The 18,432-nt window shown below is 37.2% G+C and overlaps 1 protein-coding gene across 1 annotated transcript in view; it reads right to left on the bottom strand.

The window, feature by feature from the left end:
* CRPPA (CDP-L-ribitol pyrophosphorylase A) overlaps positions 1 to 18,432 on the bottom strand; it is a 189,745-nt gene that overhangs the window by 138,383 nt on the left and 32,930 nt on the right. Inside the window, exon 4 of the mRNA XM_090287818.1 lies at positions 773 to 877. Coding sequence (XP_090143944.1) covers positions 773 to 877 — 105 coding nt within the window. The remainder of the gene's footprint in view (positions 1 to 772; positions 878 to 18,432) is intronic.

The raw sequence follows: 18,432 nt of genomic DNA, 5'->3' as shown, positions 1-18,432 counted from the left end.
GGTACCTAAAAAAGGCCTCTTAACTGTCATGTGATAGACTTTTTGGCCAGTCCACTGCATTATATGACCCTTCAGAATCCAAGATCCTGTTAAGGTACATCATTATTCAAATGCCATTCATAAGAGTGGGGCTTCCCCTTCTCCCTCCCCATTTGGAAAACGATACTAGAAAAATGACCACTCTGGGCCTAGGAGTGTGTCACCCTTTGGCATGTGCACTAGTTTCCTAGTGCTTTATAACAACCCCAAACTCTGTGGCTTAAAACAACAGAAATGTATTGTCTCACAGCACTGGGTCACAACTGTGAGGATATTCTTTCAACCAAGTTAAGTTGGAGTTCCCACCCTGGGGATATTGTGGAAAGCAGAGTTTCATCCTCAAACCCAGTTGAGTGTAGAGTAAAAGGATACAAACAGAGAACAAGAAAAAAATGTAAATAAAACAATCTTATGGGGTAAAAGGAATTTCTTAGAATAAATTATGTCTGTCAGTTTTCTTATAACCAAGCTATAGAAATGATACTATACTTCGACAGCTCAGAAAACCCAGTGAGACTCTTTTAATTCCCTTAATATATGCAGACACAGACATGCCCACAGAGACACACACACACCCCTTTTCTCCCAGAAGTATTGTTTCAGTAAGAAACTGTGTATTTTTATATACTTCTCCATCTCCTAAAGCCCTAGAAAGTGTTTGCACTTGCAACAGGTGTCTTTAAGAATGATATAAGCATGGACAAGACCCAGAACAAAGTACCAATTCCATTACCTTCCAGAGATCAGGTGATCCTTCCACAAGTTTCGCTTTCACATTACAGTATTTTAGAGCCAATTGCAAACACTCAGTTCCAAATTCCAGGTCGTAGTCACTACACTGAGTAGGAAAAGAAAAAGAGTTAACAAATAAATATATAATTTTAAATAAAATTATGCATAATCAATTGCACAGAGAAAAGGAAGAGCCCAGAGAACTCCCAAGCTCTTTAATGAGCTACTTGTTATTCAAGTTACAGAATAATTCTCCCTAGTTTTGTAAAGGTTTCTCATAGATTTAGTAAAATATAAACAATATTTTAAGCATATTAAGCAGAACCATTAAAATGACCAACAAAATAAAAATCAGCTGAATAATACTGAGAGCCTATTATGCCCAAACTTCGTATTAAGTGACAGCATGTAAATATAAATGAGACGTATATTGTGTCTTCAAGGAACTCAAGTCTAGAAGGGGAGGCTGATTGATAACAAATCTTTTGCAAGAGAATGTGATAAATATAGCACTAGAAGAATATCTAGAAGTAGTCCAGGAGATAAAATACTTAATGCCATGGGAGGACTTCAGGGAAGGCCTAGCAGAGGAAATGGTCTCTGATTTCATTTTAAAGACTGACTAAGACTGGAGGAGAGTGATACCTTTGGGGCAAAAAGCACCATACAAAAGATACAGAAGTTGCAGATTTGCATTTTAGAAAGAGTGTCGTCGTCGGCAGCCGTCCGTCGAGACGATGGTGTAGCTTCTTAAGAGTCTATCTGCACCGCCGAGAATGGCTGTGCAGTCCGACTCGGGAGTGACACGGTATCTGTCTCCTCCCGTGTTGAATCGACATCTTAAGATGATGCTGGAGTGTCCTCTCCAGTGAAGCTGAAGCTACAGAGCCTGGGCAGGGTGATATGGAGGGTCTGCTGTTGCCCATGCAGCAGACCCAAGAAAGAGTGTACCCATGTAAGAAAGACAGCAAGAAGGCAACAAATATTTTTGCCAATGCTGCTTTATCATAAAGGAGGTTACAAATGCTAACTATAATTGTTCATGAAGTTAATGGACATGGAAGTATAACCATCAATTATAGGTAGCCTCCCAACTTGACCAGAACAGTCTCCGTTTAAATGCTCTATTCTGTTATACCACCTAACATGACGTGTTTTTTAGACATTTTCATTTCATTATCAGCAGTAGTTACATTCAAATAAGTTCAGACAAATTTTGGTAAATCTCTACTTTGTACTTCCAGCATCTACAGTCTCATCTAGCAGTATGTGAGCGAGATGTATGTACAATAAGCAGTTTTCTCTTTAACCCTTGGTTAAATACCAAAGATGACCAACAATGATGCTTTTCCTGACTTTGTCCAGAGGCAAGATATTGAACACAGCCTTAAAATGTTCATAAAGTGCATACTGAGAGAAGCCCACAGGAACACGCTACCTCTTTTCCATCCCCGCTGGTGGGGCGACTATTACTGGATGCTATATGCTCCTGCCAGCTGTGTGATGTACCAGCCAAGAAGGCAAATCGCATCAAGTCTAGGATTCCAGTCACCAGGGTCGGTGGGAAGCATGGAAAATTATGGGCCAGGTATATATGAAATACATATTGGAAGTAGAGGCTAAGCTGTCTGGGCAGAAAGAATAGTCCGAACTTGTCATTCATTGTATGGACTAATGTTACAACTATTTATGGAGTTTTTAGTAATGTTTTAGCAATAAAACCTTGCTTCCACGATGAGTTCAAAAGATGCATGCTCACTGACAAATTAATTCTAAACTTCTGTGTCACAAGAACATTGATGTTGATTTCATCATCAATGTTCCATATCATTGTCTAAGATATGTAATGTTGAAAAAAATGACGCCTATTTTTGAACAAAGGAAAAAGCAGATAAACCACACAAGCACAACTTCTTCTTGAAACCAGAACTCAGGCCACAAGATGATCAAGTAGCCTTAAATCTAAAAAAGGCATTCCTCCCCCAAGAAGAGAGAGGCTGCCATCACTGGCTCACAGGTGGCAGAACACAAAAGGAAATGACACTGGGTGCCACACAGGCAGGTAAGAAGAAATCAGCCAAACATGTCTACAAATCGCTAACTACTGAGCTGAGGCAAGTAGGAGGATACAGAACCCCTAGGAGCCATGGTTGCACTGGAGTTTACACCCGCTGGCAGGCTCCTCTTCAGCGTCTCATGACCGGGAGCTCATGAAGTGGCATAACAGTACGTTAAAGGAGACTGTGATCAGATGTATATTCTAAACCCAAGGCAATCACTAAACAGACATTTTTAAGTTAAAAATAAGAAGTCAATGGTGATAAGGTGAAATCATGAAAAATAAGTTAATATAAGGCAGACAGGGAAAAAAAGAGAAAGACAACAGTTGGGACAAAGAAAATAACCAGCAAGATGACAGATTTTAATCAAGAAAGGTACTGGATGTGTCAGGGCACAAAATGTCAACATGGGGGTCACAGTGATACCCCTGATCCCATGAAATACAAACACACACACTCACACAGAGATACTGAGAACACGATGCCTCCCTAAACTTGAAGCCCAAAATAGTGACAAACAATATTCTCCCCATGAAGAAGTACTGAGGACACCGTTGTCAGAGGTCCCCAAGTACACAGCCCATCCTAGTCACATCGTAGTGACGCTCACAGTCAACAAGCCGCATCTTCAAAATCCAGCAAGTCCAACCACTTTCCAACACACAAACAAGAGCAGAAAGCCCGGATTTAACTGAAACCCAAGGAAAAGCTCAGACATAAAAGACAAGTCAAAAAGGCAAAGCATAAATTATTTTGGAGGAATTAAAAATTATGCAGTTAAAAAAAAATACAATAAGCCCAGAATGAAAAAGTATTTAGGCTCATAAAATGAGGCAGGGTAACATTTAAAAGGGTGTGAAGCTGAAAAATAGAAGAGAAAAGAATATCAATGACAACCACGAAGTTCAATATGTTAAGAAATAAGAAGAAGAAAGAAAGAAAACAAAAGGAAAAAACAGAAAAGGGTAGGACACGGAAACAACCAAATAATTTTTTAAAACTGCAGTAATAAAGAACATGAGTTTCCAAATTAAACATTCTTTTGAAATAAAGAAGTTAATAGATGAAAGTACAATTAGAGGAAACAACAAAAAGTCTTATAAAGAAGCAGAAATCCAAATCAGTTGAGACTTCTTAATAGCAACAATAAAAATAAGAAAAACAATGCAACGGTTTCTTTATAATTTTGAAGGTAATTATTGTCAACATAAAACTATACTCCCAGGGCAGCTATAGATCATTTTTGAGGACAGAATGTGGATTTTTACAAACGTTGACGATCTCAACAGAATTTAGATTTCTATAGTCTCATTTTTATTTTGAGTTCTTTAATAGACTTCAGGGAGCAGTTTTAGGTTCACAGCATAACTGGGCAGAAGGTACAGATATTTGCTACACACCCCGTACCTCTACATACTTACAGCCTCCCCTACTATAAAAATCCTACACCAGAGTGGTATATTTATTAAAATTGATTATCATCCAAAGTCCACAGTTTGCATTAGGATTCACTCCTAGTGTTTCACACCCTATGGGTTGTCACAGATGTATAATGCTATCTATCCATCATTATGGCATAATACAGAGCGTTTTCACTGTCTAAAAATCCTCTGTGCTCCTGCTCATCCTCCTCGCTGCCCCCGACCTTCAGCAACCAGTGAACAGTCTCCTATCTCCCTAGTCTTGCCTTTTCCAGAAGTCATATACTTGAAATCATACAATAGCCTGTTCAGATTGGCTTCTTTTACTTAACATAATGCATGTCTTCCATGTCTTGATGGATCATATCTTAGCACTGGACAATACCCATTGTCTGACTGTACCACAGCTCATGTATGCACTCACATACTGAAGGACATTTTGGTTGCTTCCAATTCTAGTTATTGTGAAAAAAAACTGTTATGAACATTTACATGTCAGTTTTTAGATGGATGTAAGTTCTCAACTTATTTGAGCAAATACGAAAGAGTGCAATTGCTGGATCATACAATAAGAGTATGTTTACTTTTGTAAGAAACTGTCAAACTCTCTTCCCAAGTGGATGTGCCATTTTGCTATTCCACCATCAATGAGTGAGAGTTCCTGTTACTTCACATCCTCACCACCATTAGGTGTTGGTGGTCTGGACTCTGGTCATTCTAATAGATGTGTAGGGATGTCTCATTTTTGTTAAAATTTGTATCTTCCTAATGACATATATGATGTGGGACATCTTTTCAAATACTTATTTTTCATCTGTATATCTTATTTAATGCAGTGTCTGCTCAGGTCTTTTATCTTTTTATTAAAATTGAGTTGTTCATTTTCTTGTTGAGTTTAAGAGTTCTTTGTATATTTTAGATAACAATCCTTGATCACATATGTCTTTTGCAAATATATTCAACTTGTGGCTTGTATTCTCATTCTCTTCAGTGATTCTTTTGCAGGGCAGAAGTTTTTCATTTTAATAAAGTCCTGCTTATAAATCCTTTCATAAATCATGCCCTTTGGTGTTGTAGCTAAAAACTTATCACCATACCCAAGGTTGTCAAGGTTTTCTCCTGTGTTATCTTCTACGATTTTTTAGTTTTATGTTTTATAGTTAGGTCTATGATCCATTTTAAATTAATTTTTGTGAAGAGTATAAAGTCTGTATCTAGATTTTTTTGCATGTTTCAACAGCATTTATTAAAAGAACTATCTTTGCACCATTGAAAACTGAAACCACCTTTAGGGAAGACAACTTGGTATTATTTATCTAATTAGAATGCACATACTCCTCTTTCTGGGTAAAGACAACAAACTGAACATATATCTAGTTTTGCCCACTACTCAAACCTTATTAAGGATACTATAATATACCACTGATCCAAGTCTACTTTCAAATAACACTATACTACTTCATAGGTTGTAAAAGTGCCTTATAATAAAATATTCCTAATTCTTCCCTCCCTTGCATCATTGCTGTCATTGATTTTACTTATAGACAAGCAAACATATGTATATATACATATATACACACATAGCATACATTAAATACTGTGTTTTTCTTATTATTTTGAACAAACTGCGACCTGTATCTGTAAAAATAATAAAACTAAAGTTTTTCCTTTTATGTTCACTTCTCCAACTTTCATTTTTTCTTTATGTATAACTGAGTTTCTGATCTGTACCATTTTCCTTCTCTCTGAAGAACTTCTTTTAATATTTTTAGAAGGTAGGTGTACTGGCAACAAATTCCCTCAATGATTATCTGAGAAACTCTTATATTGCTTCTTTATTTTTGGATATTAATTTTAATAAGTAGAGAATTCTAAGTGGGTGTTTTATTCTCTTTCTCTCTCAACACTGAACATTCCACTCCATTCTCTCTTTTTGCTTTCATGGTTTCTTAGGAGAAGCAGGATGTAAATCTTATCTTTTCTCCTCTTTAGGTAAAGTGTTTTCCTCTGGCTTTTTTCAAGATTATGTCTCTTCAAGTTTCTGCAGTTTAAATACCTAGGTATGCGTTATCTGGCATTTATCCTGCTTGCTGTTCACTGAGCTTCCTGGATCTGTGGATTCATGTCCTACATTAATCTGGGAAAATTCTCAGGCCTTATTGCTTCACATGTTCTCTTCCTTTCTCTTTTTCTGCTCCTCATAAGCTGTTCTATACTTTTTGCAGTTGTCTAACAGTTCTTGGGTATTTTCTTCTGTCCCCCTGCCCCCAGGCTTTTTTCTCTTTGCCTTTTAGTTTTGGAAGTTTCTACTGAGACATCCTCAAGCTCCCAGATTCTTTTCTCAGCTGTGTCCAGTCTACTAATAAATCCAAATATAATCTTCGTTTCTGTTACTGTTTTTTATTTTTATCAGTTCTTTTTTATTTCTTCTTAAAATTTCCATCTCTAATTACATTGCCCTATTATTGGCATTATATTGGCTGAATTCAAGGTCCATGTGTAGAGTTTCAAATATTCTAGCAGCTTGCTTCCTTGACCTTTACCTTCACTTGAACAACTAATTTATGCAATCAAACCTGGAAACTTGGTTTCACCTCTATTGGTGGCTCCTCTAAAATTCTTAATTTCTATAACTCAGTCTCTGACCAGAAGCTTTCTCCATCATTTCTTCACTTTCCCCTCACATTAAAGTTGACCTGTTATTCTCATTGAGGCATCCAATCCTGTAAAACCTCCATTTACTCTTGGTTAACCACCCCCCCTTTTTTTAGACTGTCCTTATCAACCAAGAGACTATGGTTGAAGACATGAAAAATTTTATTACAAACACCCAAACTGTCTGATCTCTTGTCTGTCTACCAGATCTCCTTTATAAATTCCAGTTACAAATCAATCATATAATCTGTTTTCTTATTTTATGAATTTTAGTTCACATTTTATCAGTTATAATTTAGTTTCAAGAAGCAAATATCCATACAATATTAGTTATCAAAAAGTTTGCCCTATTACTCCCTTCACCCTACTTTGTCCTCTCAGAGACAATCATTTTCCTTCTAAACACACATACGATATCAGTGGCATGTAGCGGTAAGCTTTTCTCACTCACACAGCTGTGGGATGGCTGAGGTGACCCTGTGTCCAAGCTGCAGGGCTGGGCTGTGGGTTGGCTGTGGCAGCTCTGATCTATGGATTGCACTCTGCAGGCCTAACTGGATGGGTAGCTACTACCCAGTGTATGCCTTCCTTAGGGCAACAGTAGAAGCACAAGAGGGCTCAACAGCACAGGCATATAAGTTTCTGCCTCTATCACTTATATTAAAGTACCAAAGCAAGTAGAAGGCGAAACTTAGCATCAAGGAGCAGGAAAATATACTGCACTTGCCAGGAGGCCATGGCAAGGATGTAAAAGTAGAATACTATGACAGAAGATGAAGAATTGGATCACATACTTTGCCTATCACACCACATCTCTAAATAACATACTTGTCACGCCTGCCTCCTGATTTTCAGAGTTGGCCATCATCTCTGGAAGAAGGATTTGTCTTCTTTCCTCCCAACCTCATCTCAATACCCACTAACATTTCCCATTCCCCACCCTTCTGTATCATAATTTTTGTTGAGTCAATGTTAATAAGTTTTTACATCATTGACTATGTAAACACTACTCACTGCCAGGTTATTTATTATAATTCCTTTCCTACACAAGTCTTTGTTTTCTTAGAATTCAAAGTTATCTTTTGTTTTAAGTATTTAGTTTTCTACATATACATGAATCAGTCAACAGCAAACACTTAGCTCTTTGCCTAGATCTACTCTCAAGATGTTCAGACACATAAGGCATTTTGACAATTTTATATGCCTGAAGAAGTTACCTTTGGAGATTTCTGACCTTTTTCAACATGGACTAGTTTTTCTCTGCCAGACACATAGATATTATCCTAAAAACTCCCTATATCATCACCCTAGAAATAATCTTCATCTCTCACCTGTCATGGATCTCCTATCTCCTGTATCATATATAATCTTTCTTGATTTGACTCTAATTTTTGTAGAACAAATCCTCTCATAGTCTTCTGAGAAAGGGAGCATAAAAGGTAAGTTTTTAAAAATGTTTTTGTTGAATTATTTCTTTGGTATTTCCTTCCCTCTTTTTCTTTTTTATGCTTTTTTTTTTTTTTTTTTTTGAAACTTGTTATAGAGTATTGGCTCTCTTTCCCTGGGCTTCTAATTTTTCTTTCTTTCCTATATATTTTTGTTCTTTGGGGAAGGGTTTCTCAGATTTATTTTTAATCCCAGATCTTTTACTCTGTTTATTTTCTATCATTTTGATCTTGTTTCACATTTTAAAAAACTTTTACCGCTATAATGACACTAACTTTTTAAAAGTTTCCTTTTCTTAGATATTCACTGCTTCTTCCACATTATTTTTTTCTATTCATTTTGGTCTCTCTCTTCCAGTAAGTGCCTTCTTTAGATGGGATCATAATACTTGTCAGCTTATATTTAAGAGTAGGAGATTAAAAAGCTATTAAGCAATGAGTACAGAGGTGGTGTTTCTGCAGAGCAAGTTTTACTGCAGGGTGAAGGGGTTGAGATATTTACTGGGTAACCTCTGAGATTAGTATTTTTAGGTTTTTCTTCATAGACTGAACAGATTCCCCAAACAAAATTCTTCCAATTTTTATCCAGGAGAAAAAGCCAAGCAACCACAACACTGACTGCAGAGTGGAGAAGAGGCCATGGGCTTCCCCGTTCCGCAGGCAGTAGGCACATGGTCTGCTAGTCAGTGTCTGGGCAAGGCACGCATTCCCCTGATTACACTCAATATTCTACTCACACACAGGGAGCACTTCTCGCCCACTTGCCTCTGTAGGTAGAGGGTGGGGTCATAAAGCAGAGAAGGTGATTTAAAGATCTGACCGCTTCTAAACAGTTTTCAGCAAACCCACCTCATTTTGTCCCCTTTCACTCTGTTCTAGAGGTACCTGGTGCTGCAAGGTACTGAACTTTTCGGGAATTCTACTGTAAGCAAATTTAATTTTTAGCTTTCCCTACAACTCTTTTATAATTCAGCCCTCTCAGATCTCATTCACCTGCGTCCCAGCTATGCGTTTGCCATTGCCCTCTTTCTGACTCTCCTTATTCTTATGGGCCTATATCACTTTTTTAAAACCCTTTCTAGTAGCCTTAATAAGGTTTGAGTAGTGGGCAAAACTGGATACATGTTCAGTTTGTTATCTTCATCCAGAATGAGGAGTATGTGCATTCTAATTAGATAAATAATACCAAGTTGTCTTCCCTAAAGGTGGTTTCAATTTATAGTCCCATAAGCAATGTATGAGAATGTAGCACGGCTGTTAACATGAGGTAAATGAATAGGACTCATAGGGACTGTAAAACCTCTGAAAAAAATATTTTTTGTATAATGTGGTTATTTTTCTTGGAAGATATTTCACAAGTTTCAGAGCTTTTATAATACACACAATAAAGTTAGAAACCATTGTTTTATCGTAATTATGCAATGGTCATGCTACAAATAATCCAATTACATATCTATCCTTCCAACTTCAACATCATTCACAGTATTATTTCTGCAAGGCAGCCTGGGAAGTTTGCCCAACAAAGAACAATATATACATTAGAGAAAAACTAAATCAAAGGCATGCATGCACACGTTTCTCACTCTGCATTTATATATCCATGTACAGAATGTTTCAAGTAGAAACAAAATAGGCTATCTTACAATTAGGTAAACAATGAACACCTGCATTCAATTTATCATGTGAAAATCAAACGAAGCATTTTGCATACATTTACATTGTTTGAATTATGCAATGTATTTTAGAATGGCAGGAGAGACAGTTATCCAAGACACTTTGTTCTTACAATATACAGGATCTTTTTATGAGTAAATAAATAATCTCAGCCTAAGTCTATACAAGACTGATAATACAGATTCAGCCCTCACTCTTCAGAAAACAATGTATAAATGATCTGGCTAAAGACAAGTTTTTAGATAAGTTTACAGAGAGTTACATTCATGAGAGACTTTCAAACACCTATCAGATGGGAAAAAAAAAAACTGTCAGTTTTCACATTTTGCCAGCCCTACCCAACCAAAATCCATTATAAGTTTTAGAGGCAAACACCATTTATATCTAGTCATACCAAACGTTATCTTGAAGATGATATTTCTTTTTCTACATTCAGATAATTGTGGGGAGGAGAACATTGGAGGACGAATTTCACCAATAATTCTAAAACCATGTTTCTGTCCATTTCTATTGACTTTCACAATCAAATACTGTCAAGCCCAATTAAAAACTCAGAGCCTCACTGGAATATTTTCTCTCTTATGTATCTTCTTTGAAAAAGTAAACTGATGAAAAGTTAATAAAATTAAAAATAAATTAAGATAGTGCCCAGAAACACACTGAATACACATAATCTTGTCCCCGTGTAAACTACTAAGGTATAATCTGAAACCCTACAGCACTACCCAACCCCAGAGAGAGGGCAGCTTGAAATTCATGCACAAAGAACTGTTATAAGGCTCTTTCCATAAGCTCAAAAGATCATAAGGGTCTGAAATAAACCCAGGAAATATAGAAAAGGGAGGGCCCAGAACCAGAAGTTATTTCAGCAGCAACAGGATTCATGATGGTATTACCCATGTTGGAAGATGTAGACAAAAGAGCAGGTCTAATGATTAGGTTAATGGTACCAGTTAGATTTGTTACCTATAGGATATCTAGTAAAAGTAGTCACAGAAAATTATAAATATGTGCCCAAAATGTATGGGAGGAACGTGAATAAGAATAATCAGAAAAGTTGGAGGACATCTATCTCTTTTCTAAGCAAATATTTAGGGAAAATTTGCCAGGCAACACTCTAAGCACTGACAGGATGGATAAGGCTGGGAGAAACCATACAAGTGATAGTCCCCCTCTCCTACTTGGCTTCAGTTCACTAACAATAGCATCAATAAGTATATCCTTTTTCTATTTCTAATCTAGTACTGATGGGTCTAAGCTATAAAAATAAATAAATAAACTAGGGACTGTGTGTTTCCAGATTTGTTTTTGTTATTGTTGCCTCAGTGTGGGTCAACTTTACCTGGTTGCAAACTGAACAGAGTGCTACCAAACCTAAATACCACTTTAAGTGACATCATTGGTTTATCTTCCAGAAAACAGAGTCAAGGAGCAAGCTGCTACACCAGAAAAAAATACTGTTTATAATTTATTGGCTATAAGAAAAAATTTAAATTAAATTCCATTCTTACAAGACTAACTTACTGAAAATAAAACATTATTTTTAGATGATGTTGTAAGTACATAATTTTATAGTGACAACATACTCTTGGAAAAGAAAATAGAATGACAGAAATGTTCTTTTGTAAATGAAACAGAATTTAATAAGTTCCATCAACTGAATCAATAAAGCCATATGCACAAAAAGTAAAATATATTTAAAATGCAATACTCATTGGAGAGTCGGCTTCTTTTCTCATAATATTATATCACTTTACATACCACTAAGACAAGATATAGCATGACGATTTGTAATATGTTTGAAAATAAAGAGCATTTACGCATTCCACAATCCATAAGAACCAGGTATGCAGTAAGCAGTCTCACCTACTTCTAATGATAGAAAAACAGTCTGTGACCTCTGATATTCAACTTCATTTAATATTTTGTGCAAGAGAACACACAGATGGCACAAAATGATGTAACCTATCTTTATCAGCCTAAGGAGGCTTTGGACACTTACTCTTTTTTTTTTTTCTTTCTTTCTTTCTTTTTTTAATTTACAAGTAACTTGAGATTACTTTAAAGGGAAGGAAAGGAAAAGGGTCTGGCCAAATCATCTTAGAATGTAGTTATTTTTAGAAATGGAGGATATAAAATTTTTCCTTGCAGTTTTGTTATTACCCTAACGACTATTATGGCTAAGAAAAAATGTGCGTTTCCCAAAAAAAAGGAATTTAATGCCATTAAACACATAACTTAATAAGATGTTTCCTGAACCTCCTCACTAAACTATAGCCATCAAAAAATAATGGAGTTAGTCATCCTAGTTATTTCTTCCATTTCAAATACACTTACTCCCCTGAGGCATGTATATCAAAAACATACTTAACAGGAGGACTAAACCACAAAGTTAAACCAAAATGATGAAAACCACACAAATAAAAAGACAGATAATATTCTAATAAAAATGCACTGCTGAATACACTCTAAACTAACCAGCTAAGGAAACAGTCTCTAGTCTTTTCATCATGGGTTACCAAACCTTATTAAAAAGACATTTATGTAAGTAATTTTACTTTTTACAGGCAGGCATCATCAAAACGTATGAGGCTAAAGCATGCCATTGTTGTAGAATCAGTTTCAGGAAATGTCACAGGTATTATACTCAGGCTGTGATTTTAACCTTACTTTTTGGTATTAAATAGATACTGACCCTGTCTTTGACTTCTTAACTACAAAATGGGAATAACACCTACCACTTACTCTGCCTTCCGTGGAGTGGGTACTCAATGAACTGATTTCCCTTTTCCTTTGCATGAGTTGAAAATTCCATGTTAATTTAACAAAGGAAGTACATCCTAGGATGAGGCCAAATAGGATATTTTAATTCACAGTCAAATGACCTAATAGTCTTAAGAAGAAATTAAAACAAAGAACAAAAAACAGGTGTACTCCCCCCCACCATCAATCTGCACTCTATACACACTCCCAGCTCACACAGAAAACTGCCGCTCACAGTGGAAGCTCAGACACAAGAGACACCCAGATGAGAACTGCAATCAAAGCAAAGGACAAGGAGCTCTAAAGCAAGTAAGAGGGATGCGTCTCTCTTGTCCCGTTAGTAGTATAGTATAGTATTTAATTGCCATGCATAAATTTTAAAGTAAGAAATATATGATGGAACAGAAATGGGATATGGCTACTTTATTTTTAATTCTATAGGCTAAAAGGCCAATTTACTAGAACTTTGCATACAAAGGCCAGTATTTTTGTCATTGAAATGAGCCTTCTAGTCCCCCCATCCCAACTCCACTAATTTAAGTTTGAAATCTCTTTCAAAGCAAGTGTTTCTTCTCTAACACAATTTAAAATATACTTTTAGTGATTCATCTGGCAAATGTACTACCCCTATAATGCCTTGTATACTTCAGCTAAATCACTCCATCAGTTCAGTCTGTTTGGCTTCATTGATAGCTCGTGCCTGTTTATGCTCACATAACCAAGCAAATGAATACTGGATGACTTTTCAATCTCTACTCAGTTTTTTTCATTTTCAGATAATCATTGACTTACAGAGTCCTTTGCCTGTTTCTGAATCACAAAATCAGATGTAGGAAGAATTTTAGATCATGTAGTCCAAATCCTTCACCTGCAGGCATATATAATCCCAGAGAAATTAAAGCCTGTGCCCATTATTCTGCAAGGTCACTGAGCAAGATATAAATATAGGGCATTTTGAACTCCCAGGTCATTATTATTTCTGGCCCCTTCAATCATGGGGGACCAGGCTTGAGGAAGAAAGACAGGAATGTTATAATGCTAGAGTGTAAGGCAGGCAAACCCAGCAGAGGAAATACCCACCAGAACAGGGGTTTGAGCAGGCACCTGTTCGGGGTGTCAGTTCCTCCAGCATTATCCTATAAAGATCTGTGTTTGCTATGATGACCTCAAGGCATTACAACCCATTCTGCTTTATATATAATAATGTTTTTTAAATCAAATGATTTGATTACAGTTATAATAGTAACAATACCTTTGTGGTTTGACAACTTTTATACCCTATCTATACTCAGTAACAAAACTACAATTGGAACAAGAGAAAAATTACAAAGAAAAATTTCTAGGGTACTTGCAAATCTCTCTCAAAATTATAAAACGTAAAGAAAAATGTTTATATAATTAGCAAGTATTAACATGTGAAAATTTTTGGGGGGACTGAACAAATTGACCAAAGAACAATAGAATTATTCATAATAGCCAACTTCTATTAATTTTCTACTATTTGTACATATCCCCTTCTCAAAAACCCAGTGAAGGTTATAGTTTTAATCCCTTTTCATGGACAAAAATACCAACATTCAAAGAAGTATATAGCAGGGAACTAATACCTCTATTTTAAGCATAGACTACCTCCTGTGAGATTTATGAAGTTATGGCCATCTTGGCATTCATCATTGCACATAAATTTCACTAACAATCAGTCCTTGTCCAAAATATTCTCAGTGAAAAAAACTGATTTCCATTAGTCCTAAAAAGGTTTAGAAACAAATGAGTCGATTCAAAAGCATATGAAAATTTCTCCTTTCACAGATAATGCTAAACTACATCTCTAGCTTATGTTCTCAAATATCAAACTCTTGCTCAGGATATTAATGCCCACAAATAAAAATGTCCATAAAATAATGACAAACTCTGAAATCACGTGTAGAGAAATGATTAAACTTTTATTTGTTAGAAGTCCATAATATTTAAGCACATGTTGAAGGGCACACAGTTAGAATGGTTGGATCCCAAAGAACTATTTCAGAATGCATTATTCTCTATAAGAAAAGTTGTTCCTAAACATGCCAGCCCTAATATTAGTAGTTAATAACTTCCAAGTCATTATATTTGACTTTAATATTCTAGGCAGCAGGCCAATAAAACGAAACCCTGCCAGAACCACTTAAAAGCAAAACTTTCCTTCTAGTTCTTTTGGCAATACTTTGTGAAACACCAATGAAGAAAGCTATATTACAGACTCAAACAACTTGGGTACCAAACACCACATAAAATATTACTTTTAAAGAGAGAGGCATATCTTCTAAAAGAGTATTATTTTTTCTAATCAAGGTAAAAATATAATTTAGTGATGGTAAAGAATATCAGAGTCGCTTGGACAACATGTAAGTGGACACAACTCCCTCACTGAATTAGATGATGTATCAGTCTGAGTGAGAGCAGGGTCACTGTAAGTGACATGTGATAGAGGTTATAGGAATTAGACCTTACACAGTTGTGTCACTGAGGACACTTCAGACTGTGAGAGTAGGCTGAAGGATTAGAGACACCATTGACTAATCATCTTGCTAGACAAGCACATCCAGCCGTTAAAGGGAGACCTTGCGGGGAAAGACATGCAGAAACAGTTACGTACATGTAGCTGAGCCTCAATGGGTCCTCAGCCAAGCATCCAGTAACAAACCAGAGCTAGTGACAGTCAATAGTTCTAGCACTCAGGAGGACAACGAGATGGCAAGGACAAGCTGGAATGCACCAGGCATCTTAATGTCTGGTGGTCAATGCATCTGACACTAAAAAGATGTTAAGAGAAAATGGTTTCTGCTTTACTTCAGCCTTCTAAATTTCATTCGTATGGACTTCCAGTCAAGATGGTGGCATAAGCAAACACAGCTCACCTCCTGGCACAACCACATTAAAATTACAATTAAATTATAGAACAACTATCACTCAGGACTGTCAGAAATTAAGCTGAATGAAGTCCGACAACTTCAGAATTAAAGAAACCACATCCATCCTGTCTAGTAGGAGAGGCAGAGACATGAAATAGGCTGGTCCCACATCCACGTGTGGGGGATAAAAATTCAGGAGGGATATCTTGGGAGTGAGGAGTTCCAGCCCAACACCAGGACCCACAGCCCAGGGTTACAGTGCCAGGAACATAAGTCCACATAACTTCTGGCTGTAAAAACCAGAAGAAACTTCTGGAGTCCCAAGCAGTTCCTCTTAAAGAACTCACACACGGACTTACTCAGTCTCACTCCCTCTGAGATCCAGCACCAGGGTAGCAGCTTGAAAGGTACCAGAGGCATATAGGGAGGCATGAAGTGTCTAGTAATGAGGCAAGAGCTGGGAGACAGCTTTTTCCCAGACAGAAAGGCAGGCTGAGGCCATTGTCCCTTTTCTGAATCCTCTCCCCAAAGAGCCACCGAGCTGGCAGGTGGGTACCATATCTGAGACTCCATCAACCTGGCCATCACTGTGTGCCCTATCCTAGAGATCACCTGAGGCTTGATCCCACCCAACTTACAGCTTTTATCAGTGGATTTTCCTTATGAATGGCTGGTCTTGGCTCATGCTTCACAACTTCCTAAGTCCTCTCTTAACAAGTAATGCCAGCCTCAGTAAGTCCCCAGCCCCCACTACCCTTGCTAAGTGACTCCAGGCCTGGCACTAGCAGTAGCCAGCCTAAATTCACAGCTTGGTTTTACCTGGGAATCCCCAAACCCAGCACAAGTAGCAGCCCTCTCAGATTGCTTTATAGCTTATGCTGGTGGCCCCAGGCAAAACATAGGTGGAGACTGGCCTTGGCCTCCACCACCTGGGAAACCCCAGGGCCTCCATACCCAGAGGACAGCTACAGACCATATTGAAGCACCACCACCCTGCCTCTGCACAGCTGATCCTCCATGGAAGGTGGCAGTTGGTGGTCAGTGGTCACAGCCAGTTCTTGTACCTGACTGCCCTGGGTAAATCCCTTCCATTGATCTACCAGCAACAACCATGGCTCAACTACAGGAAGAAGGTGTACTCAATCTACACAAAGTGTACACCTCAAGTAATCAGCTAGGGTGATATAGGAGGCTGGGCCACTAGACCCTACAGGACACCTACTACATTAGGCCATGCTGCTAACACAGGAAGTAAAAGCAGCTCTATGTAATACATACAGACACACAGGGATGCTGCCAAAATGAGGAGAGAAAGAAATATGGCCCAGGTGAAAGAACAAATCAAACTCCAGGGGGGGGGGAACTAAACAAAATGGAGATAAGCAATTTGATACAGAGTTCAAAACACTGGTTATCAGGATGCTCAAGGACCTCAGCAGCATGAAAAAGATCCAATCAGAAACAAAGGATACACTAACTCAAATGAAGAACAATTCACAAGGAAACAACAGTAGAGTAAATGAAGCCAAGAATCAAATCAATCATTTGGAACATAAGGAAGCAAAAAACAACCAATCAGAACAACAAGAAAAAAAAATAGTGTAAGCAGCCTCTGGGACAACTTCAAGAGGTCCAACATTTGCATCATAGAGGTATCAGAAGGAGAAGAGAAAGCAAGAAATTATACATCTTTTTATGAAAAATTAAGAAAGAAAACTTCCCTAACTTTGTGAAGGAAATAGGCATGAAAGTCCAGGAAATACAGAGACTCCTAAACAAGATGGATGCAAAGAGGCCCACTCCAAGATACATCATAATTAAAGTGCCAGAGGTTAAAGATAAAGAGAGAATCTTAAAAGCAGAAAGAGAAAATAAGTTAGTTACCTACAGGGGAATTCCCATAATACTGTCAGCTAATTTCTCAAAAGAAACTTTGCAGGCTAAAAGGGTTGGCAAGGAATATTCAAAATCATGAAAAACAGGGACCTACAGCCAAGATTGTTCTACCCAGCAGAGCTATCATTTAGTATCAAAGGGCAGATAAAGAACTTCCCAGACAAGAAAAAAATAAAGGAATTCATCATCACCAAACCATTATTATATGAAATCTTAAAGGGACTTGTTTAAGAAAAAGAAAATCAAAACAATGGACAATAATTGAATCTAAAAAACAAACTAAGCAAAGAAGAACAGAGACATAATCATGGATACAGAGAGCCTTTTGAGGGGGGTGTGGGGGAATGGGTGAAGAGGTGAGGGGGTTAAGAAGTACAAACAGGTAGTTGCAGAATACCTATGGGGATGTAAACTACAGTATAGGAAATGGAGTGGCCAAAGAACGCATGCGCATGACCCATGGACATGAACAATGGTATGGGATTGCTTGAGTGAGTGGGGAGCGCTGGGTGCAGGGGGGACGGGGGGGAAGGTGGAAAAATTGGGACAACAGCAATAGCATAATCAATAAAATATAATTAAAAAATAAATAAATTTTATTTATATAGCTCTTCTGGTCAATCTAATCAAGAGAAATTGTTCCCAATTTGTCTACTGTGGAAACTGGCACAGCAATTTCCACCATAGCTAAATAGCACATAATTCAGATAGACACAGGAAAAAAATTTTATTAATTTATCTGCTTAACATAACAGACACATTATGGACAAAAGGTATGTATAAAGTTATGTAAATTTTAAAATCCATATTCCCTCACAATAAGGTACAATATATCCTCAAAATATCTCACTATACT

This window comes from Furipterus horrens, unplaced genomic scaffold (assembly GCF_987537825.1).
Source record: "Furipterus horrens unplaced genomic scaffold, mFurHor1.1.pri manual_scaffold_9, whole genome shotgun sequence".
Taxonomy (NCBI): Eukaryota; Metazoa; Chordata; class Mammalia; order Chiroptera; family Furipteridae; genus Furipterus; species Furipterus horrens.
This window is presented reverse-complemented; position numbering and strand designations above follow the sequence as displayed.